Source organism: Coregonus lavaretus (assembly GCF_964263955.1).
Source record: "Coregonus lavaretus genome assembly, chromosome: 1".
NCBI classification, from domain to species: Eukaryota; Metazoa; Chordata; class Actinopteri; order Salmoniformes; family Salmonidae; genus Coregonus; species Coregonus lavaretus.
Genome location: NC_139988.1, coordinates 37299481 through 37324208, shown reverse-complemented (window position 1 = coordinate 37324208; position 24728 = coordinate 37299481). Strand labels below are relative to the sequence as shown.

Genomic DNA, 24728 nt, shown 5'->3' with positions numbered 1-24728 from the left:
ATTTACAAACGAATAATTTGTGTTTAGTGAGTCCGCCAGATCAGAGGCAGTAGGGATGACCAGGAATGTTCTCTTGATAAGTGCTTGAATTGGAACATTTTCCTGTCCTGCTAAGCATTCAAAATGTAACGAGTACTTTTGGGTGTTAGGGAAAATGTATGGAGTGAAAAGTACATTATTTTCTTTAGGAATGTAGTGAAGTAAAAGAAAGTTGTCCAAAATATAAATAGTAAAGTACAGATACCCCAAAAAACTACCTAAGTAGTACTTTAAAGTATGTGGTTCAGTGGACGATGTCACCTTGGTAACATTTTCGAATGTTAGGACAGCATATTGTAGCCAAACTTCTTTTAAGCTATCCCATGTGTTTGTGAGTTATCAGACAGATCATTGCAGATGGCCGTCGCACTAGCTGACGTGAGACAATGACGAAATAGTCCCAACTCAAATATGAGTTACAAAGACTATAGGAATGCAAAGAAGCCCGGGTTCTGTTAAAGAGATAATGATCACTCAACCTCCCCTGTCAGCAGGGTTGGGGAGTAACGGATTACATGTAATACGTTCCATGTAACTGATTGCAAAAAAACTGTAACTGTAATCTGTTACGTTACCAGCAAAAAATAATTTAATACGATTACAGATACAATTGAAAAACTAGATTACTTCTAGAATTACTTTTAACTTCAGAAAGGATGTTTGCGCAAAAATGTTTTGACACCTTTCTGTTTTCTCAATGATATTCAAATCAGCATTGAAAAAAGGCGCAAGTTTAAGTTTGTTCTGCCTGATCGAGTCTGACCACAAGTCAGAGACCAATGATGACTGTCACGATTGTCATCTACAGAGGAGGACCAAGGCGCAGCGTTGAATGCGAACATTTTATTAAATGAATGAACACACGAACAAAAACAACAAAACGAAAACGTGACGTCCCTGGTTACAACACGAACCAACACGGAACAAAAACCCACAAACACAAAGGGAAAACAGACAGTTTAAATATGGCTCCCAATCAGAGACAACCAGCCAACAGCTGACACTCGTTGCCTCTGATTGGGAGTCACTCAGTCAAACATAGAATACAACAAACTAGAATGAACACCACAGAATGAACACACCCTGGCTCAACATATAGAGTCCCAGAGCCAGGGTGTGACAATGACATGCCAAATGTGTTTGATGGATCGTGGGAAAGAGCAGGAATAGGCTTTTTTTTGTAGACTACAGTCCAAGCTATGTCTTCCAATGGTATGTGCTGTCGGCATCCAAAATTATCCAACTTGAATAAACGCTTGGAGGTAAGGACGACAGCATTGTTGTAGCCTACGGGTGATACGGATATAACTTATTATTGATATCTACATAGTGCATTGATGTGGCTCACACTACTGCTCTCTCATTTAGCTATTTGCGCCTTAAGGATTGTGGTTGTTGTGGATGGCTGTTCACAAATGTATATGTGCATTTTAACCCAATAATGGTTGAATTGAAATGTAAGCTGCTTATCAATCTTTGTTTTTTGTGAGCAGTGGACAGCCAGTGAAAAATGCGCTTTTGCAACACCTGCATAGTGCGGGAGTTCCTAAGAAGACCACGAGTGGGGCTTTTATTGCTCAATCGAATTAATACTGATTCAAAAACAAATGTCCATAGGCCTAATGGACACATGCTCAAACTCGCACACTTTTTGATAGACTTAAACAGCTGCAAATGATCGAGATATCAAAGTGTCACCAACAAAAACGTGAACAATAGGCCTATAGCAAATGCAGCATATGGCATACATTTTTCACATACAAATAGCACTTTTTGGTAGTGCTCAGATCATGCCATTCCTTGAGAGGAGCATTTATTTTTCAACTCGAAGCAATAAGCCCAATCAGTCCTCCATGACAACAACATAAACAGAGTAGGCAAACGATTCCTTACTTTTTGGGTTATGCACAGGCAAAACAATTTGGCTAATCTACTGTATATTTCCATATTTGAAGATCAAGGGGTATTTAATTCATTAGAATGTCTGGAAATCTGACAGATTTTGGTTTTTAAAGTAAAGATGAAGCCTAATTGTATTATTTGTAGTAGCAGCAATAGGTTAGAAGAAGCCTACATAACCAACCCATTTAGTAAAATGCAACATCAATTTATGGCCATCTATGTAAACTCAAACATTGATTTATCCTGCAATAGATGTCGTTCAATTGGTAATATTCATTTTTGTCTTCTAATGCCTCATCAGGGGAAAGTAATCTAAAAGTAACTGAAAGTAATCAGATTGCGTTACTGAGTTTGGGTAATCCAAAAGTTATGTTACCGATTACAATTTTGAACAGGTAACTTGTAATTGTAATGGATTACATTTAGAAAGTAACCTACCCAACCCTGTCTGTCAGTCAGGATTGTCTTTGAGGAAAATAACCACTTAATAACCTTTTACTGCAGTGGGTTAAATCAGGGTCACACAGAGTTTCTTGGTAGTCTTAAATAAATCTACAGTCGTGGTCAAAAGTTTTGAGAATGACACAAATATTAATTTTCACAAAGTCTGCTGCCTCAGTTTTTATGATGGCAATTTGCGTATACTCCAGAATGTTATGAAGAGTGATCAGATTAATTGCAATTAATTTGCCATAAAAATGAACTTAATCCCTAAAAAACATTTCCACTGCATTTCAGCCCTGCCACAAAAGGACCAGCTGACATCATGTCAGTGATTCTCTCGTGTGAATGTTGACGAGTGTTGACGAGGACAAGGCTGGAGATCACTCTGTCATGCTGATTGGGTTAGAATAACAGACTGGAAGCTTTAAAAGGAGGGTGGTGCTTGAAATCATTGTTCTTCCTCTGTTAACCATGGTTACCTGCAAGGAAACATGTGCCGTCATAATTGCTTTGCACAAAAAGGGCTTCACAGGCAAAGATATTGCTGCTAGTAAGATTGCACATAAATCAACCATTTATCGGATCATCAAGAACTTCAAGGAGAGAGGTTCAATTGTTGTGAAGAAGGCTTCAGGGCGCCCAAGAAATTCCAGCAAGCGCCAGGGCCGTCTCCTAAAGTTGATTCAGCTGTGGGATCGGGGCACCACCAGTGCAGAGCTTGCTCAGGAATGGCAGCAGGCAGGTGTGAGTGCATCTGCACGCACAGTGAGGCAAAGACTTTTGGAGGATGGCCTGGTGTCAAGAAGGGCAGCGTGGAAGCCACTTCTCTCCAGGAAAAACATCAGGGACAGACTGATATTCTGCAAAAGGTACAGGGATTGGACTGCTGAGGACTGGGGTAAAGTCATTTTCTCTGATGAATCCCCTTTCCGATTGTTTGGGGCATCCGGAAAAAAGCATGTCCGGAGAAGACAAGGTGAGCGCTACCATCAGTCCTGTGTCATGCCAACAGTAAAGCATCCTGAGACCATTCATGTGTGGGGTTGCTTCTCAGCCAAGGGAGTGGGCTCACTCACAATTTTGCCTAAGAACACAGCCATGAATAAAGAATGGTACCAACACATCCTCCGAGAGCAACTTCTCCCAACCATCCAAGAACAGTTTGGTGACGAACAATGCCTTTTCCAGCATGATGGAGCACCTTGCCATAAGGCAAAAGTGATAACTAAGTGGCTCGGGGAACAAAACATCGACATTTTGGGTCCATGGCCAGGAAACTCCCCAGACCTTAATCCCATTGAGAACTTGTGGTCAATCCTCAAGAGGCGGGTGGACAAACAAAAACCCACAAATTCGGACAAACTCCAAGCATTGATTATGCAAGAATGGGCTGCCATCAGTCACAATGTGGCCCAGAAGTTAATTGACAGCATGCCAGGGTGGATTGCAGAGGTCTTGAAAAAGAAGGGTCAACACTGCAAATATTGACTCTTTGCATAAACTTAATGTATTGTCAATAAAAGCCACTTATGGAATGCTTGTAATTATACTTCAGTATACCCTAGTAACATCTGACAAAAATATCTAAAAACACTGAAGCAGCAAACTTTGTGAAGACCAATACTTTTGTCATTCTCAAAATTTTGACCACGACTGTATTTTGAAACAAAAGTATACACTTCACTTATACAGTATGGTTATGGGCTTAAAAAATAAGACACCTGTACCATGTCTGATATAGAGTTGGAATGTATTACATTTTGAGTTTGCATCCCAATATTAAACTTTATATACATCACAGAAGACTGAAATATAACAAAACCGTTTGTCATAGAACCACCGGATTTTCGTGTATTAATTATGAAATTATGAAAAAGATGAATAACATTCCACCCATGAGGCCACTAGAGGGTGATTTGGGCCTTTGACTGCAGGAAAGGGCTGCTACACAATTTGTATAGGAAATTAGGAGGTTGGCTGGGTAATAGCATAATGCCACAATGCTACCCCCATATCACCCCCACCACCCCCACCTACCTTACCCCTCGCCTCTCTGTGTTACCTTCACTGTGTGACATTTCTAAATGAGGATGAAAGGCAGAGAGATAGACTTGTGTAAACATTAGACCTTTAGGTTGGGTGGGTTACACCTTAGGCTGTTGTTCACGGGGGATTTAGCTCATTTGTAGAAGTCTGTTTAATCCTACAGTACATGTAATATCATGGTCTGACATGTGTCAGGAGTATTGAGCTGCCCTCTGTTAGAGCCTCCTTTCAAACACATCGGGCTCAGTGGCTTTGAAAATGTCACAACAGTGGAGCTACCCAGCAGGAAAAACATACACAATCAGAAAGTTTGCTGCCAGTAGGGATTTTGTTATGTGTTGTTATTTGTTCAATTTTTTTGTTTGTTAGAAGCTTATTGGCTGTAAAGTTGTACATATGCTTGGTTTGCTTCATAATCTGTCATATGGGTTACAGAAATCATGAATAATGGGTGTTCACTAAAATATCATGGAAATTAGGAGGAAAATATGTATGCAAATCCTCTTTCTTTCAACCACCTCCTCTCGCTTCCTCCAAGGGCCCGTGTGAGAACGAATTGGATGGGCATCTGATATCCATAGGGGGACAAAAAAAAATTCATGGGACCTCCTATGTGCACACATTTTTTAAATGGGTGTTATAGTAAAGACCATAGGCAGCGCACAAGTTTCAAGTTTGTGGAAGTTTGCAATTTATCCTACCATTTCTACCGATCTGCGTTGCGTGCCAGTTATGAAATTCTATTTGCATAATCAAGTTTTTGTTTCTGAAAATCATTGTCACATGGTTAATCATAAAAATCGGAATTAAAATGATAAAAATCTAAAAGTTAAAACTCAACTAATGCGAGAGCACCAGCCTCTGCCATATGGACACATTGATACACCGTGATCCATTGGTGACTAAAGAAATGAGTGCATGGAACTCAGAGATAGCCAATAGGCTAATGCAGCACTAGGCCTATAACTTCCATCGTCAACTACATGAACAAAAATATAAACGCAACATGTAAAGTGATGGTCCCATGTTTCATGGCCTGAAATAAAAGATCCCAGGAATCTTCCACAAAAAGCTTATTGCTCTCAAATTTTGGCCACAAATTTGTTTACGTCCCTGTTAGTGAGCATTTCACCTTTACCAAGATAATCCATCCATCTAACAGATGCGGCATATCAAGAAGCTGATTAAACAGCATGATCATTACACAGGTGCACCTTGTGCTGGGGACAATAAAAGGCCACTCTAAAACGTGCAGTTTTGTCACACAACACAATGCTACAGATGTCTCAAGTTTTGAGGGAGTGTGCAATTGGCATTCTGACTGCAGGAATGTCCATCAGAGCTGTTGCCAGTGAATTTAATGTTAATTTCTCTATCATAAGCCGCTTCCAACGTCATTTTAGAGAATTTGACAATACGTCCAACCGGCCTCACAACCGCAGACCACTTATAACCACGCCAGCCCAGGACCTCCACATCTGGCTTCTTCACCTGCGGTATCATCAGAAACTAGCCACCCGGACAGCTGATGAAACTGTGGGCTTGCACAACCAAAGAATTTCTGCGCAAACTGTTAGATACCGTCTCAGAGAAGCTCATCTGCGTGCTCGTTGTCCTCACCAAGGTCTTGACCTGACTGCAGTTTGGTGTCGTGACCGACTTCAGTGGGCAAATGCTTACCTTCAATGGCCACTGGCACGCTGGAGAAGGTGTGCTCTTCACGAATGACTCCCGGTTTCAACTTTACCGGGCAGATGGCCGACAGTGTGTATGGTGTCGTGTGGGCAAGCGGTTTGCTGATGTCAACGTTGTGAACAGAGTGCCCCATGGTGGCGTTGGGGTTATGGTATGGGTAGGCATAAGATACGGACAACGAACACAATTGCATTTTAGCTATGGCAATTTGAATGCACAGAGATACTGTGATGAGATCCTCAAATCAAATCAAATCAAATTTTATTGGTCACATGCGCCGAATACAACAGGTGCAGACATTACAGTGAAATGCTTACTTACAGCCCTTAACCAACAGTGCATTTATTTTAAACAAAAAAGTAAGAATAAAACAACAACAAAAAAAAGTGTTGAGAAAAAAAGAGCAGAAGTTTCAGCATGATAATGCACTGCCCCATGAGGCCCATGTTTCAGCATGATAATGCACTGCCCCATGTCGCAAGGATCTTTAAACAATTCCTGGAAGCTGAAAATGTCCCAGTTCTTCCATGGCCTGCATACTCACCAGACGTCACCCATTGAGCATGTTCGGGATGCTCTGGTGTGTTCCAGTTCCCGCCAATATCCAGCAACTTCGCTCAGCCATTGAAGAGGAGTGGGGCAACATTCCTCAGGCCACAATTAACAGCCTGTTCAACTCAATGTTAGGAGATGTGTCGCGCTGCATGAGGCAAATGGTGGTCACACTAGATACTGACTGCAAAAGGTCTGGAATTCTGGATTTTTTTTTCTCAATATGTCTGTCATAGTTGACGTGTACCTATGATGAAAATTACAGGCCTCTCTCATCTTTTTAAGTGGGAGAACTTGCACAATTGGTGGCTGACTAAATACTTTTTTTCCCCACTGTATGAACTGTAACTCAGTAAAATCTTTGAAATTGTTGCATGTTCCGTTTATATTTTTGTTCAGTGTAAGTAAAATACGTAGGCCTAAAGCGACAAATAAAAACAGTATAGGATGCTTTTTTAAATGTGCCTTTAGAGGCCATGCAATTCAGTACTCATCTCTAAAACAAAAGCAATTTAGGTCAAAAGAGTCCATATTAATAAAGGAAATGGAAGGACTAACAGTACATATAGATAGCAATAGAAACTGTACCATAGAGGCACAGAATACGTTAGAGGAAAAACATGCTGTGGGGATGTCTTTCAGCGGCAGGGACTGGGAGACTAGTCAGGATCGAGGCAAAGATGAACGGAGCAAAGTATAGAGAGATCCTTGATGAAAACCTGCTCCAGAGCGCTCAGGACCTCAGACTGGGGTGAAGGTTCACCTTCCAACAGGACAACGACCCTAAGCTCACAGCCAAGACAACGCAGGAGTGGCTTTGGGACAAGTCTCTGAATGTCCTTGAGTGGCCCAGCCAGAGCCTGGACTTCTCTGGAGAGACCTGAAAATAGCTGTGCAGCAACGCTCCCCATCCAACCTGACAGAGCTTGAGAGGATCTGCAGAGAAGAATGAAAGAAACTCCCCAAATACAGGTGTGCTAAGCTTGTAGCGTCATACCTAAGAAGACTTGATGCTGTAATCGATGCCAAAGGTGCTTCAACAAAGTACTGAGTAAAGGGTCTGAATACTTATGTAAATGTGATATTTAAGTTTTTTATTTATAATAAATTAGCAAACATTTCTAAAAAACAGTTTTTGCTTTGTCATTATGGGGTATTATGTGTAGATTGATAAGACATTTAAAACAAAAAATCATTTTTAGAATAAGGCTGTAACGTAACAAAATGTGGAAAAAGTAAAGGGCTCTGAATACTTTCCGAAGGCACCGTATTAATATTTACAAAAAAATATATGGGGGATTGGAAATGATGCAGACAGTTACATTAATGGAAGCTACAATCTATCTGCAGTTTTAAAGCTGATCTACCCCCTAAAAAAACAAAACTGTAGAAAATATCCTGATGAAAATTCAGGTTCTTTCAATCACATTCATCTCTCTACTCCGCCTGTCTGCCTCCCTTTCTATCTGACTTGAGCTATCATTAGTTAAGTGCAACATTGTATCAAATCAATCAACTGGGTCCGGCCCGAATGCTAGTGAACTTGCAACATTATATCAACTAGCCTTTTCCGGGACCTCAGAGTTTCTGTGCCAGTGAGCTTGGGACAGACAGCTTCTTTTGCGCAAGGGAAACATTTTCAGGTATTCTATGACGTTTCCACTGGATATACAGTACCAGTTATACGTTTGGACACACCTACTCATTCAAGGGATTTTCTTTATTTTTACTATTTAATAGTGAAGACATCAAAACTATGAAATAACACATATGGAATCACGTAGTAACCAAAAACGTGTTAAACAAATCAAAATATATTTTATATTTGAGATTCTTCAAATAGCCACCCTTTGCCTTGATGACAGATTTGCACACTCTTGGCATTCTCTCAACCAGCTTCATGAGGTAGTCACCTGGAATGCATTTCAATTAACAGGTGTGCCTTATTAAGTTTATTTGTGGAATTTCTTTCCTTCTTAATGTGTTTGAGCCAATCAGTTGTGTTGTGACAAGGTAGAGGTGGTATACAGAAGATAGCCCTTTTTGGTAAAAGACCAAGTCCATATTATAGCAAGAACAGCTCAAATAAACAAAGAGAAATGACAGTCCATCATTACTTTAAGACATGAAGGTCAGTCAATCCGGAAAATGTCAATAACTTTGAAAGTTTCTTCAAGTGCAGTCGCAAAAACCATCAAGCGCTATGATGAAGCTGGCTCTCATGAGGACCGCCGCAGGAATGGAAGACCCAGAGTTACCTCTGCTGCAGAGGATAAGTTCATTAGAGTTAACTGCACCTCAGATTGCAGCCCAAATAAATGCTTCACAGAGTTCAAGTAATAGACACATCTCAACATTAACTGTTCAGAGGAGACTGCGTGAATCCGACCTTCATGGTCGAATTGCTGCAAAGAAACCACTACTAAAGGACACCAATAAGAAGAAGGGACTTGCTTGGGCCAAGAAACACGAGCAATGGACATTAGACCGGTGGAAATCTGTCCTTTGGTGTTATGAATCCAAATTTGAGGTTTTTGGTTCCAACCACCGTGTCTTTGTGAGATGCAGAGTAGGTGAACAGATGATCTCCGCATGTGTGGTTCCCACCATGAAACATGGAGGAGGAGGTGTGATGGTGTGGGGGTGCTTTGCTGGTGACACTGTTGATTATTTATTTAGAATTCAAGGCACACTTAACCAGCATGGCTACCACAGCATTCTGTAGCGATACGCCATCCCATCTGGTTTGCGCTTAGTGGGACTATCATTTGTTTTTCAACAGGACAATGACCCAACACACCTCCAGGCTGTGTAATGGCTGTTTGACCAAGAAGATGGAGTGCTGCATCAGATGACCTGGCCTCCACAATCACACGACCTCAACCCAATTGAGATGGTTTGGGATGAGTTGGAACGCAGAGTGAAGGAAAAGCAGCCAACAAGTGCTCAGCATATGTGGGAACTCCTTCAAGACTGTTGGAAAAGCATTCCTCGTGAAGCTGGTTGAGAGAATGCCAAGAGTGTGCAAAGCTGTCATCAAGGCAAAGGGTGGCTACTTTGAAGAATAGAAAATATCAAATATATTTTGATTTGTTTAAAAACAATTGGGTTACTACATGATTCCGTGTGTTATTTCATAGTTTTGATGTCTTCACGATTATTCTACAATGTAGAAAATAGTAAAAATAAAGAAAGACCCTTGAATGAGTTGATGTGTTCAAACTTTTGACTGGTACTCTATGTGATCATTAGGTCATGATATTTTGTTCTTTCACATCGAGGTTTGGTGATTATCATGAGGAACTATTATAATTTGCAATGCATGTTAAAAAAACAGACTTCGTTGACTTACTGTGTGAGGTGAAGAAAAAATGACTGAGAAGCACAGATTATTAGTGGTGGATGTGGTGTGTTAAGACAATCAGAATGAAATCAGACATCCCCAAATGGGCACTTTCCTACATTTGCGCACAGCAGACCAGGTACTTATATGCATGCTCAGGCGTGCGTGCTCCCTCAACATTATCAGGACAGAGGAACCATACAGTGGGGAAAAAAAGTATTTAGTCAGCCACCAATTGTGCAAGTTCTCCCACTTAAAAAGATGAGAGAGGCCTGTAATTTTCATCATAGGTACACGTCAACTATGACAGACAAATTGAGAAAAAGAAATCCAGAAAATCACATTGTAGGATTTTTTATGAATTTATTAGCAAATTATGGTGGAAAATAAGTATTTGGTCACCTACAAACAAGCAAGATTTCTGGCTCTCGCAGACCTGTAACTTCTTCTTTAAGAGGCTCCTCTGTCCTCCACTCGTTACCTGTATTAATGGCACCTGTTTGAACTTGTTATCAGTATAAAAGACACCTGTCCACAACCTCAAACAGTCACACTCCAAACTCCACTATGGCCAAGACCAAAGAGCTGTCAAAGGACACCAGAAACAAATTGTAGACCTGCACCAGGCTGGGAAGACTGAATCTGCAATAGGTAAGCAGCTTGGTTTGAAGAAATCAACTGTGGGAGCAATTATTAGGAAATGGAAGACATACAAGACCACTGATAATCTCCCTCGATCTGGGGCTCCACGCAAGATCTCACCCCGTGGGGTCAAAATGATCACAAGAACGTTGAGCAAAAATCCCAGAACCACACGGGGGGACCTAGTGAATGACCTGCAGAGAGCTGGGACCAAAGTAACAAAGCCTACCATCAGTAACACACTACGCCGCCAGGGACTCAAATCCTGCTGTGCCAGACGTGTCCCCCTGCTTAAGCCAGTACATGTCCAGGCCCGTCTGAAGTTTGCTAGAGTGCATTTGGATGATCCAGAAGAGGATTGGGAGAATGTCAGATGAAACCAAAATATAACTTTTTGGTAAAAACTCAACTCGTCGTGTTTGGAGGACAAAGAATGCTGAGTTGCTTCCAAAGAACACCATACCTACTGTGAAGCATGGGGGTGGAAACATCATGCTTTGGGGCTGTTTTTCTGCAAAGGGACCAGGACGACTGATCCATGTAAAGGAAAGAATGAATGGGGCCATGTATCGTGAGATTTTGAGTGAAAACCTCCTTCCATCAGCAAGGGCATTGAAGATGAAATGTGGCTGGGTCTTTCAGCATGACAATGATCCCAAACACACCGCCCGGGCAACGAAGGAGTGGCTTCGTAAGAAGCATTTCAAGGTCCTGGAGTGGCCTAGCCAGTCTCCAGATCTCAACCCCATAGAACATTTTTGGAGGGAGTTGAAAGTCCGTGTTGCCCAGCGACAGCCCCAAAACATCACTGCTCTAGAGGAGATCTGCATGGAGGAATGGGCCAAAATACCAGCAACAGTGTGTGAAAACCTTGTGAAGACTTACAGAAAACGTTTGACCTGTGTCATTGCCAACAAAGGGTATATAACAAAGTATTGAGAAACTTTTGTTATTGACCAAATACTTATTTTCCACCATAATTTGCAAATAAATTCATTAAAAATCCTACAATGTGATTTTCTGGATTTTTTTTCCTCATTTTGTCTGTCATAGTTGACGTGTACCTATGATGAAAATTACAGGCCTCTCTCATCGTTTTAAGTGGGAGAACTTGCACAATTGGTGGCTGACTAAATACTTTTTTTCCCCACTGTACATATGCTCATTGCTCACATGGAGCACTCCAAACAAAAGACAATTAAAAAATTGACAAAACTCGTAAATTATGGTTATGAAATAAACCAAAACTTGTTTCTCATAGGTGTAGCAGGTTATGAACTCTGCAAACTATGTTTCCACTCCGAGAATGAGAACGGTAAATTACTGTAGGTAATTAATACTTGCATTAGCAGAAATTAATTTAACTAAATGACGGGGATTAAAGGCCTACTGGTGACATACGTATGTAATGGGGAATTGATCAAAATAAACAATCAAATGCAAACAATTCACACAATGAAACAATGAATGCACATGAATTGGCAGGAGACAGCTGAACGCATTCTGGAGAGCTGAGTGCATGCATTCTGGAGAGAGACAAGCCATATACACTGTTAGAATTAAGTGCTTTGTAACACCAATACTAGTGGCAACTGAGCTGCCACCAACTTGAAGGACACAACCTTAACTTAGATGGAGTATTGAAACACATCATCCTGAGATGTTTTTAAACATGACACTGTGTTGTAACACCACTTAATGAAGTGTTGTACAACACCTTGCCAGGGACTGGGAGCACTAACAGAAACTATTGAAAACACTATTTTGGTGTTTAGTGTCCTGTTTAGTGCAGAATTAGATACCTTCTCTTTTGGTGTTGTTTCCTCTCTCTAAAGCTTCTAAACACCATTATGATGTTTTGAATCCTGTCATTCAAAACAATCCTTTGAATCCTTTTTCTGAAGTGTCTTAATGTTTAACATTGTTTTATGTATTTGATCATTTGCAATTGTATACCGTTTTGACAGGCATTGTCAAGCACAGTGTTCAAACCACCAGCACTAACTGGAGGTTGAACTGCAAGAATTGACAATCATGAATGTGGGAATGGGTGCTGTCCTCATTGAATGTAAATTTGCCTGACGGTTTGGATATCCATTCATCATGAGCCATTACACCTCATGGCACAACAAGCTTAATACTCATATAGAAATATACACTATATATACAAAGGTATGTGGACACCCCTTCAAATTTGTGGATTTGGCTATTTCAGCCACACCCGTTGCTGACAGGTGTATACAATTGAACACACAGCTATGCAATCTCCATAGACAAACATTGGCATTAGAATGCCTTACTGAAGAGCTCAGTGACTTTCAATGTGGCACCATCATAGGATGCCACCTTTCCAACAAGTCAGTTCATCAAATTTCTGCCCTGCTAGAGCTGCCCTGGTCAACTGTAAGTGCTGTTATTGTGAAGTGGAAATGTCTAGGAGCAACAACGGCTCAGCCTCGAAGTGGTAGGCCACACAACCTCACAAAACGGGACTACCGAGTGTTGAAGTGCGTAGTGCGTACAAATAGTCTGTCCTTGGTTGCAGTTCCAAACTGCCTCTGGAAGCAACGTCAGCACAAGAACTCTTCGTCGGGAGCTTCATAAAATGGGTTTCCATGGCTGAACAGCCGCACACAAGCCTAAGATCACCATGCGCAATGCCAAGCGTCGGCTGGAGTGGTTGGGCTCTGCACGACTTGCATTCAGTTTTATTAAGTATATGTGTCACGCCCTGACCTTAGAGATCCCTTTTATTCTCTATTTGGTTAGGTCAGGGTGTGATTTGGGTGGGCATTCTAGTTTTTCTATTTCTTTGTTGGCCGGGTATGGTTCCCAATCAGAGGCAGCTGTCTATCGTTGTCTCTGATTGGGGATCATACTTAGGCAGCCTTTTTTCCACCTTAGTTTGTGGAATCTTGGTTTTGTGTAGTGGCTTTGTAGCCTGCAGTACTTTACGTTCGTGTGTATTATTGTTGTTTGGTCTGTGTTCATTTATTGAATTAAAATGTTCGCCTACCACGCTGCACCTTGGTCTGAGCCGTCAATCCACGAGTGTGACAGAAGATCCCACCACAAACGGACCAAGCAGCGTGGCCAGGAGGAGCAGACATTGTGGACATGGGAACATAGGAGGAGATCTTGGACGGAAAGGGATCCTGGACGTGGGGAGAGATCCGGGCAGGTATGGAGCAGACGGAGGCAGCGAGCGAGGATCAACGGCAACTCCGAAGGTCACGACCACGCTGGAAGCCCGAGAGGCAACCCCAAAGATTATTTTGGGGTGGCACACGGGGTGGTTGGCGGAGCCAGGTTTCAGACCAGAGCCAACTCCCCGCACTCGCTTTAAGGAGCGTGTGACTGTTCAGGCACCCTGTTATGCGGTGATACGCACTGTGTCTCCAGTGCGCATTCACAGCCCGGTGCGCTTGGTGCCCACGCCCCGCATTTGCCGGGCTAAAGTGAGCATCCAGCCAGGACGGGTTGTGCCAGCTCTACGCTCCAGACCTCCAGTGCGCCTCCACGGCCCAGTATATCCTGCGCCGGCTCTACGCACTGTGTCGCCAGTGTGCCTTCACAGCCCAGTGCGTCGTGTGCCAGCGCCCCGCACTTGCCGGGCTCCAGTGATGATCCATGGCCCGAAGCCACCAGTGATGATCCATGGCACGAAGCCTCCAGTGATGATCCATGGCACGAAGCCTCCAGTGATGATCCATGGCACGAAGCCTCCAGTGATGATCCATGGCACGAAGCCTCCAGTGATGATCCATGGCACGAAGCCTCCAGTGATGATCCATGGCACGAAGCCTCCAGTGATGATCCATGGCACGAACCCTCCAGTGATGATCCATGGCACGAAGCCTCCAGTGATGATCCATGGCACGAAGCCTCCAGTGATGATCCATGGCACGAAGCCTCCAGTGATGATCCATGGCACGAAGCCTCCAGTGATGATCCATGGCACGAAGCCTCCAGTGATGATCCATGGCACAAAGCCTCCAGTGATGATCCATGGCACGAAGCCTCCAGTGACGGTCCATGGCCCGGAGCCTCCTGCGACGGTCTGCCGTCCAGCGTCTCCGGCGACGGTCTGCAGTCCAGTGTGTCCGGCGACGGTCGGCAGTCCAGAGTGTCCGGCGACGGTCTGCAGTCCAGAGTGTCCGGCGACGGTCTGCAGTCCAGAGTGTCGGGCGACAGTCGGCAGTCCAGAGTGTCCGGCGATAGGTCGGCAGTCCAGAGTGTCCGGCGATAGGTCTGCAGTCCAGAGTGTCCGGCGACGGTCTGCAGTCCAGAGTGTCCGGCGACAGTCGGCAGTCCAGAGTGTCCGGCGATAGGTCGGCAGTCCAGAGTGTCCGGCGACGGTCGGCAGTCCAGAGTGTCCGGCGACGATCCACGGTCCGGTTCCTCCGGCGACGATCCACAGTCCGGTTCCTCCGGCGACGATCTACGGTCCGGAGTGTCTGGCGACAATCCATGGTCCGGTTCCTCCGGCGACGATCCAAGGTCCGGAGCTTCCGGTGACGATCCCCGTACCAGAGTCTCCACCGAAGATGGCGGATCCGCGAGCGGAGCGGGGTCTACGTCCCGCACCGGAGCCGCCACCGAGGCTAGATTCCCACCCGGACCCTCCCCTAATGAGTCAGGTTTTGCGGCCGGAGTCCACACCTTTGGGGGGGGGGGGTACTGTCACGCCCTGACCTTAAAGATCCCTTTTATTCTCTATTTGGTTAGGTCAGGGTGTGATTTGGGTGGGCATTCTAGTTTTTCTATTTCTTTGTTGGCCGGGTATGGTTCCCAATCAGGGGCAGCTGTCTATCGTTGTCTCTGATTGGGGATCATACTTAGGCAGCCTTTTTTCCACCTTAGTTTGTGGGATCTTGGTTTTGTGTAGTGGCTTTGTAGCCTGCAGTACTTTACATTCGTGTGTATTATTGTTGTTTGGTCTGTGTTCATTTATTGAATTAAAATGTTCGCCTACCACGCTGTACCTTGGTCCGAGCCATCAATCCACAAGCGTGACAATATGTTAGTTGTTGTTTTTTGTCAATTTCAATTCATCCCAGAATAATTTCTTAGTCTGGCTGTGTGTTTGAATGGGTAAAATTCATTGAATGTCAATTTGCCCGATGGTTTGGATATCCGTTCATCATGATCCATTACACCTCATAGCGCAACATGCTTAATACTAATATAGAAATATAATTGTATTTCTTAAAACATGCATACACCATTGTGTGAAAGAATCATAAAGTATACAAATGTTGAATTACCCACAATTCTCTAAAAAAATTAGCATTTTTAAACCATTGATTGTATGATGCCTTTTACATGCACTGAAACCCTAAGTGTTGTCACAACACTCTCTTAAAAACACCAATATTCGGGTTGAAGAACCACTTTAGGTGTTTCAGAGTACATTCTGTCTATTAAAACAATTACATTGGGTTTACATTCAAACATCCTCCAAACACCAGATCTCAGTTTAGATGCACTACTTTTCATGGTTTCATTACACAATCATGGTGTTTTGAGACTATCTATTTTTACAGTGTATCTTAGCCACACACCCCTCCCCTTCTTCTTGTCTCAACATTTTCAATTATACTCAAGACACTTTATCTTCACACATAATTTAGATGCATTTCACTGACAGCCACAACTCAAACAGCCGCAACACAGGCCTATTGCCACGCACGCATCCCAAATTGGCACTTCTCAAATAGGCAAAGGCCTACGCACTTGCGATTTGAAACAATCCACAGCTATAAAACAAATTTAAAAAACGAATGACCCTTTGTGGCTAAGTATTTCTGGTGAAGTATTTTGAATTGTTTTATTTAGACAGGAGTAACCTATATAATTTTGGCAAAATGTCAATTTACTTTAGGGGAAGCCAGCACCTGCCAACATTCCTTTCCAATTCGCAAGTGGTTGATACCAGAGATCTGTATATAATGATGAGATGCTCATGTCTCCGCCCTAACAATGGGAGTCGTTGTCCCAGAGGCGGGAAAGCAGGCGACAAGCTTAGGTCTGCATATTAATGCCATAGAAACGCTTATTCTGGACAGATTTTGGCGCGAGTGAGCCCTTTTGCTTCGCCTCTTCCACTCTGCTGAAAATATCTCACCGGATAAAGCATCCAAGCGAGCGAAACAGCAGCCCTCTGTCTTACTATATGTAACCCATGTATCTGACACTGTCTGGACAAAGATAATACGACATGCCATTTTTGCTTGCTCGGATGCTTTATCTGAGATTGATGCGTCTTTCTGTCGGCGTGCGTCTCGGTCAAATAAATGATCCATTTTCAATATTTTATTTGGACGGGCAAGCAGGTACGATAGGGCGGGCCAGGCCACTTAAAGCCCGCCCATAATGCCGACCCTGCTTTCTCCATCTTGCTGTCTTTCTGTCTCTCTTTCACTGGTTAATGAACAGAAAGAACAGTAAGTACTAACTAGTGTTTGCATGCTTGGCATTATGTGTATGTGTTGTGTGTCAACATTACCAGTGTTTACTGAGAATACGCAAACCACATTCTTCATTAAATTTAGAATAGCTCTCAGCAACTAAATTATGTCTTGTGCTGTGGTTCCATTATATTCTACATGGCCTGTTCACTAACAAATCATTTTTTCTGAAATAACTTACCAATATTCGAGTGTACATGACGATCATGGAAAGTCTACGTATAGAGTGAAATACATTTTTAAAAAAATGTACATTCATAATAAGGGTATAATAATAAATCAACCCTTTATAGTTCTGATTTTGAAAACGTTGTCATCTGTAACAATTGCTATTATTTTGTAAATATAGCGTATCATTTCAATTTAGAGGCATATGAAATTGTGGTGTTCTGAAAATGTTGTGTTTACCACTTAATTGTCACAATTTTCTAAATGACTAGGCATGGAAATAAGCCTGGGGCTACGCAAGGGGCGTAGCTCACCTATCAAATGCCAGAGTGAAAATTATTAGCTTTTCAGTCAGACACTGGCTGCTGTTCATAACTTAATAACACAGATCAAATGTGCAGCTCACCACATACTAATATACTATCTGAAATAAAAGTCGACTTTATGTAGACATTAGCCTTGTATTGTTGTTCTAATAATACCTGACACTTTACACATGAATGGCAGTCAGTGGGGATTTTCAGCCTGATGGATTTTTCACTGCGCTTCCCTCTTCTGTATATAAACTTTGGCCTCATTTGGGTCACAGGGTTGTAGTGAAACCATTTCTCCCTTTTGCTGGGAAGATGTCGGACTCTCAAAAGCATATTTGGACGTCAATGAAATATAGGCCCTATAATTAGTTTCAAAGTCATGTGGGAATAAAAACAAAGAAGTTGCTATTTTGGACCAAGAGTCAAAGTGGCACTTGCGTCAGCAGTGATTCAGTAAAGAGTGCAGCTTATTTGTATGTGGTTGTGGATTTATTTCACTGAGTACAGTAGCATTTCATAAGATGTTGTTGCAGCAGCACTGTATTTTAGCGAGGAAGCATTTTAGTGTTATATTGCACCATCGCTCTACAGTATATACCAATGCCAGCTCAGATTTAAATAGTGCATTAGGTTCAAAACAAGATCGTACAGTATGTGTATGAAAGCTATAATTTCAAACTATCAATACATCATTAAGGTAGTATTTAGGTTGAATGTTATTCTTCACTTTTATACAGTGTTTTTTATTCATTGCTGCATAATCCCAGGGAATCTGTCAGATGAACGTCCCCTGCTGACGTGTTCTGCAGATCCCGTGGCCACGCTGTCGATGTGGAATGTCAGAACCCATTCTGAGGTGTCTAATGACTTTTTCAAACGTGGTGTCCACGGAATGATAATGAAGTGCTAGTTCTTAATTGAATTGTAGAAATTTAGACAAAATACTATCAGACATTAAGAGGAGCATTGGACTGCATCAAAATATCAAGTTGTCAGCTTGTATCGCTGCTGAATTCATTGTGACTTTAATGCCTCTGGGGTGATGCTCAATGACAGAAATGATGGATTTTCCCCAGGGTGTGATTTTATGTCTGCCTCTGCCAAGAGAGCAAGCTTTTATCCAAGGTAACTTATGCATTTGACCTGCACTCTAAATCTCTGCCACTTTTTACAGCTGGCCATTTAAACAGCTGTGTATTCCTCTAGGGGTTTGAACCAGCAACCTTCATATTCAACCTTAAGTCAGGTCAGTGACCCCAAAAAAGCCAGAGCAGACCTAATGCCTGTGTGTTATTGTGAGGAGGTTTCCTTATGTAACTACCATCAGGGAACATGATCAGTGGCATACAGGCTCAGAATAATAAAATGATTCCTCACATTCCTCAACTTGACCTTGAGGCTCATTTGAAGTCGATATACTGAAAGTGGGGGGGGCTTTCTGATGTTTTTAAACTAGCACAGATGTCCGCAGATCCATGTCAAACCAATGGCATCAGCTCAAAGACAAATATCTGATGTAGTCAGAGGAGTTAACACACACGATTCATTGTGCCCCAGAATTTTTTTTTGCACTATAACCAAATCACGCGTTATAAATTGTGAGTGAATTGCATTATCAGTTTCTAAATCAAGTGTCAACTCCCTCCATCCAGGATACACTGCTGTGCAAATCAAACAAACTTCTAAAACCACTATCTGGAAATCGGTGAATCTCAACCACAGTCATCATAAACGGCATGTAACATTTATCTCCCAGTCTTCACATCTGTAGCATTTGATCTGTGAAATGTGCACCGCAAACAACGTGTTATTACACAATATGCTCTCCTCTGAGTTACACTACCGTTCAAAAGTTTGGGGTCACTTAGACATTTCCAGAATAGAAAGAGGAGTTGGAGGACCCGGTGCACAACTGAGCAAGAGGACAAATACATTAGAGTGTCTAGTTTGAGAAACAGACGCCTCACAGGTCCTCAACTGGCAGCTTCATTAAATAGTACCCGCAAAACACCAGTCTCAACGTCAACAGTGAAGAGGCGACTCCGGGATGCTGACCTAGGCAGAGTTGCAACTCCTCTTTCTATTCTGGTTAGAGCAAGTTTGAGCTGTTCTGTGAAGGGAGTAGTACACAGCGTTGTATGAGATCTTCAGTTTCTTGGCAATTTCTCGCATGGAATAGCCTTCATTTCTCAGAACAAGAATAGACTGATGAGTTTCAGAAGAAAGTTATTTGTTTCTGGCCATTTTTAACCTGTAATCGAACCCACAATTGCTGATGCTCCAGATACTCAACTAGTTTCAAGAAGGCCAGTTTTATTGCTTCTTTAATCAGCACAACAGTTTCCAGCTGTGCTAACATAATTGCAAAAGGGTTTTCTAATGATCAATTAGCCTTTTAAAATGATAAACTTGGATTAGCAAACACAACGTGCCATTGGAACACAGGACTGATGGTTGCTGATAATGGGCCTCTGTACGCCTATGTAGATATTCCATAAAAAATCAGCTGTTTCCAGCTACAATAGCCATTTACAACGTTAACAGTGTCTACACTGTATTTCTGATCAATTTGATGTTGTTTTCATGGACAAAAAATGTGCTTTCCTTTCGAAAACAAGGACATTTCTAAGTGAACCAAACTTTTGAACGGTAGTGTACATGCTGAATGTCATGAGCTTATGGATTGGGTTTCTAAAAAAGGCCCACATTGAGGGCTCTATTTGAACAAACCTAACTCAGTGGTAAATCTAAGCGCAGACGGTAGCGCTATAGGTTCAGGGGTGTGTCAGAAATATTTTTGCTATTTTCACTATTACAATTATCGGCGTACTTGTTGGCGTTGGCGCGAAAGGGCTGGGTTTTGATGAATAAACAAGTTGTGGGTGTTTCATGGCGAAATATGTGGTTGCTTCAAGTTGTGTATTTACGTTCTTTTGTGTTGCCTTGGAATCAACTCCAATTCCAATGTTAGTCCGTTATAGTTTGTTAAATGGCTTACAGAAACGAAATAACAAAATGTAGACCTATCTTTGATAAATAGTTAACTTGAACCCAGTCCACATTGTTCTAAGTAATTGCATGGCTTCAATAGCATTCACACTGATATAGGGTCTAGGCCTACTGTGAATTGCATTATCGCTGAGCATGGACATGCCAAACATTCTCAATAAGCAAGATTAAGTTCATTATTGATAAGGCCTAAAAAGAGAACAAATAATTATAATCAAATTCTAAACAAAATGAAGCAACAACTTGTTTTAAGTAAGCTATGTCACACTTACAGGCAACATAATTTCTCCCCGTGGGCATTTAATATAAAAAAATACACAGACTATGGAGGGTTTTACGCACATCCAAACTTTTAGTAGCTGGACAAAGATCCAATATAAAGAGAAAGGGAGAATGTCCACTCACCGTTATACTGCTCCCAAATAGGCCTATGTTTTATGAACATAATCGGAACCATCTTACAGATCAGATCACATTCACACACCAGAAGTTGCAACCAATTTTTACAGGTTACAGATAACTTCTAAATACGAGGTTCATCGGTATTATGGTTCTCATTTCTTGTTTCAAGATGGGCATGGACACATAGCCTACATCAAGGAGGGGGTTTTACGCAGGTCCTAAACGCAACTCCTCTCAAACTTGATATTTGAATAAAGCTTTGGTGATTAAGATTTATTTCCTAGCGGTCTCAGGAGCCAAACCCTTTATCGACAGTCTTGACTACTTTGCGATTGCATTGGGCAGACAAAAAAAAGCCTTAATTGAGAGGAGGGGAGGCTATGCTTGGTTTTTTATCAAATAAAACTAAATGGAGAAAAACAGTATACAGGCATCAAAAGCACATTAGGCTACTCTTGTTCTATGCGCAAATGGGCAGTGTGCGTCACGGCTGGATAGGCTGCGTTTCCGCTGTCAACATTCATACTACAACCAACTGCGTTACCGCGAAAACCAGCTTTTGGTTGGTTTTAATTATCCCCATCAGCGCTGCCAGAAATTAGCACATTGGATCATGTTTCTAAGGACACACCTCAAATATTTCCACCCTGTCAATCTGAGCGCAACGAGCTGATATAAGACAGGTACAGTGAGGGGAAAAAAGTATTTGATCCCCTACTGATTTTGTACATTTGCCCACTGACAAAGAAATGATCAGTCTATAATTTTAACGGTAGGTTTATTTGAACAGTGAGAGACAGAATAACAACAAAAAAATCCAGACAAACGCATGTCAAAAATGTTATAAATTGATTTGCATTTTAATGAGGGAAATAAGTATTTGACCCCCTCTCAATCAGAAAGATTTCTGGCTCCCAGGTGTCTTTTATACAGGTAACGAGCTGAGATTAGGAGCACACTCTTAAAGGGAGTGCTCCTAATCTCAGCTTGTTACCTGTATAAAAGACACCTGTCCACAGAAGCAATCAATCAATCAGATTCCAAACTCTCCACCATGGCCAAGACCAAAGAGCTCTCCAAGGATGTCAGGGACAAGATTATAGACCTACACAAGGCTGGAATGGGCTACAAGACCATCGCCAAGCAGCTTGGTGAGAAGGTGACAACAGTTGGTGCGATTATTCGCAAATGGAAGAAACACAAAATAACTGTCAATCTCCCTCGGCCTGGGGCTCCATGCAAGATCTCACCTCGTGGAGTTGCAATGATCATGAGAACGGTGAGGAATCAGCCCAGAACTACACGGGAGGATCTTGTCAATGATCTCAAGGCAGCTGGGACCATAGTCACCAAGAAAACAATTGGTAACACACTACGCCGTGAAGGACTGAAATCCTGCAGCGCCCGCAAGGTCCCCCTGCTCAAGAAAGCACATATACAGGGCCGTCTGAAGTTTGCCAATGAACATCTGAATGATTCAGAGGAGAACTGGGTGAAAGTGTTGTGGTCAGATGAGACCAAAATCGAGCTCTTTGGCATCAACTCAACTCGCCGTGTTTGGAGGAGGAGGAATGCTGCCTATGACCCCAAGAACACCATCCCCACCGTCAAACATGGAGGTGGAAACATTATGCTTTGGGGGTGTTTTTCTGCTAAGGGGACAGGACAACTTCACCACATCAAAGGGACGATGGACGGGGCCATGTACCGTCAAATCTTGGCTGAGAACCTCCTTCCCTCAGCCAGGGCATTGAAAATGGGTTGTGGATGAGTATTCCAGCATGACAATGACCCAAAACACACGGCCAAGGCAAGAAAGGAGTGGCTCAAGACCTTAATCCCATAGAAAATCTGTGGAGGGAGCTGAAGGTTCGAGTTGCCAAACGTCAGGCTCGAAACCTTAATGACTTGGAGAAGATCTGCAAAGAGGAGTGGGACAAAATCCCTCCTGAGATGTGTGCAAACTGGTGGCCAACTACAAGAAACGTCTGACCTCTGTGATTGCCAACAAGGGTTTTGCCACCAAGTACTAAGTCATGTTTTGCAGAGGGGTCAAATACTTATTTCCCTCATTAAAATGCAAATCAATTTATAACATATTTGACATGCGTTTATCTGGATTTTTTTGTTGCTATTCTGTCTCTCACTGTTCAAATAAACCTACCATTAAAATTATAGACTGATCATGTCTTTGTCAGTGGGCAAACGTACAAAATATGCAGGGGATCAAATACTTTTTTCCCTCACTGTAAATGGCCGAACCTGGCGTTAGGGCTGGAAAATGCGCCAGTTTTTACATGATGAAATTGCAAACTAATGTGCGTTTGACACTAGTGCCACCTTAACGCCAGCTGAAAAAAAGAGCCCTGAGAGTATTATTTAGGCACTTTTTCCTACATAGGCCTGTTTTAGATATATAATCTCTTGTTTAAACTGATGTCACATGGTGAAAAACAAATCTCAATGAGGTAGAGCTCAGGTCAGCTTGTTTGTATTAACATTCATGAGTCATCCATTACGCAAAGGATTGGACTTCAGGGTATTGTAAGACTTCAACTTTATAGAGGGAGAGAAAGAAAGAAAAGAAAAAGAAAATACAGTGCACTGTCCTGTATTACAGTCAGGCCAAGTATTGTGAAAACTTGCAGTTGCCAAGCTGATTACAGAACATGGTGTCATTTTCCTTGCCTTTTTTCCTGCCTGTTTTGGAAAGAATGTGAAGTGAAAGGTCATTGAGTCACTATAGCATTCACCAACTGTAATTACTTCCTCCTCGATTTCATTGGGCTTTGTTTTTGTAACATTTTCTTTCTTCAAACCATGATGAGAATTTGATCCGGCAAAAGATTATTCCCCTGGCTGCCTCTAACCTTGGACGTGATTTAATTGTCATTGCACACGGAATGTCGCTCTGAACTACTTGACTTAACCTGGCTCAAATCGAGTGCCTCGTCTCTCCTTTTAGTTTATCATTGTTATTGTTACTGAGGAAGGCAGTCTGCCAAGATGTTACAGTACAGTTGGTGGTTGACATAAAATGTGGCCGTAGAAAGACTTTGGAGGTTTTCAAATACTTTGTGTACTGTGGAATTATCTGCCTACCTCTAACAAAGGAGTCCAATCAGACAGGTTTATGTGTTTTATAACTGACAATGTTAAAGATCTCAAATCAGCGAGTTACAAGGAAACTAAGAATGGAAATAATGATTAGATCAGTGTATGTGTTGTGCAACAACATTACCTAATGTTCTCATGGATTTAACTTTAGAGGATTGGAATTGTTATTCAGATGTTTACATAGTTTTTATGCTACACTCCTGTGACCTAGAAAATAAATGTTTATTTGCTAAATGCTTATTACACAAATAATCCAGAAGAATTAGCTTGCTTATCTTCCTTCCCTAGGCCCTGTGTGTGGTTGTGTCTTCCATTCCCCAGAAACATTGTCACTAGGATACTAACCAGCATGTGTTTTGTCCCCATACTCTCAGCCCCTAACCTGAAGGGTCGGCCACGGAAGAAGAAACTGTCAGTGTCCCAGCGAAGGGACTCCCAGGGCCACAGTCAGGGGCCTCAGGGACCCCAAGAACCCAGCACCCCAGAGAACAAGTCTCCCACCAAGGTACACCACTCACGTAACATTTTATTTAATAGCGGACATGCATAAAGATGGTGGCCCCCACGTACTTACCACAAATACCT

General features: G+C 42.3%; 1 protein-coding gene across 1 annotated transcript in view; it reads left to right on the top strand.

Annotated features, from left to right (window-relative positions):
* Nucleotides 1-24728, top strand: part of LOC311130251 (AT-rich interactive domain-containing protein 5B-like) — a 77611-nt gene that overhangs the window by 31176 nt on the left and 21707 nt on the right. Inside the window, exon 5 of the mRNA XM_084162955.1 lies at nt 24518-24648. Within this exon, the coding sequence (XP_084019081.1) occupies nt 24518-24648 (131 nt within the window). The remainder of the gene's footprint in view (nt 1-24517; nt 24649-24728) is intronic.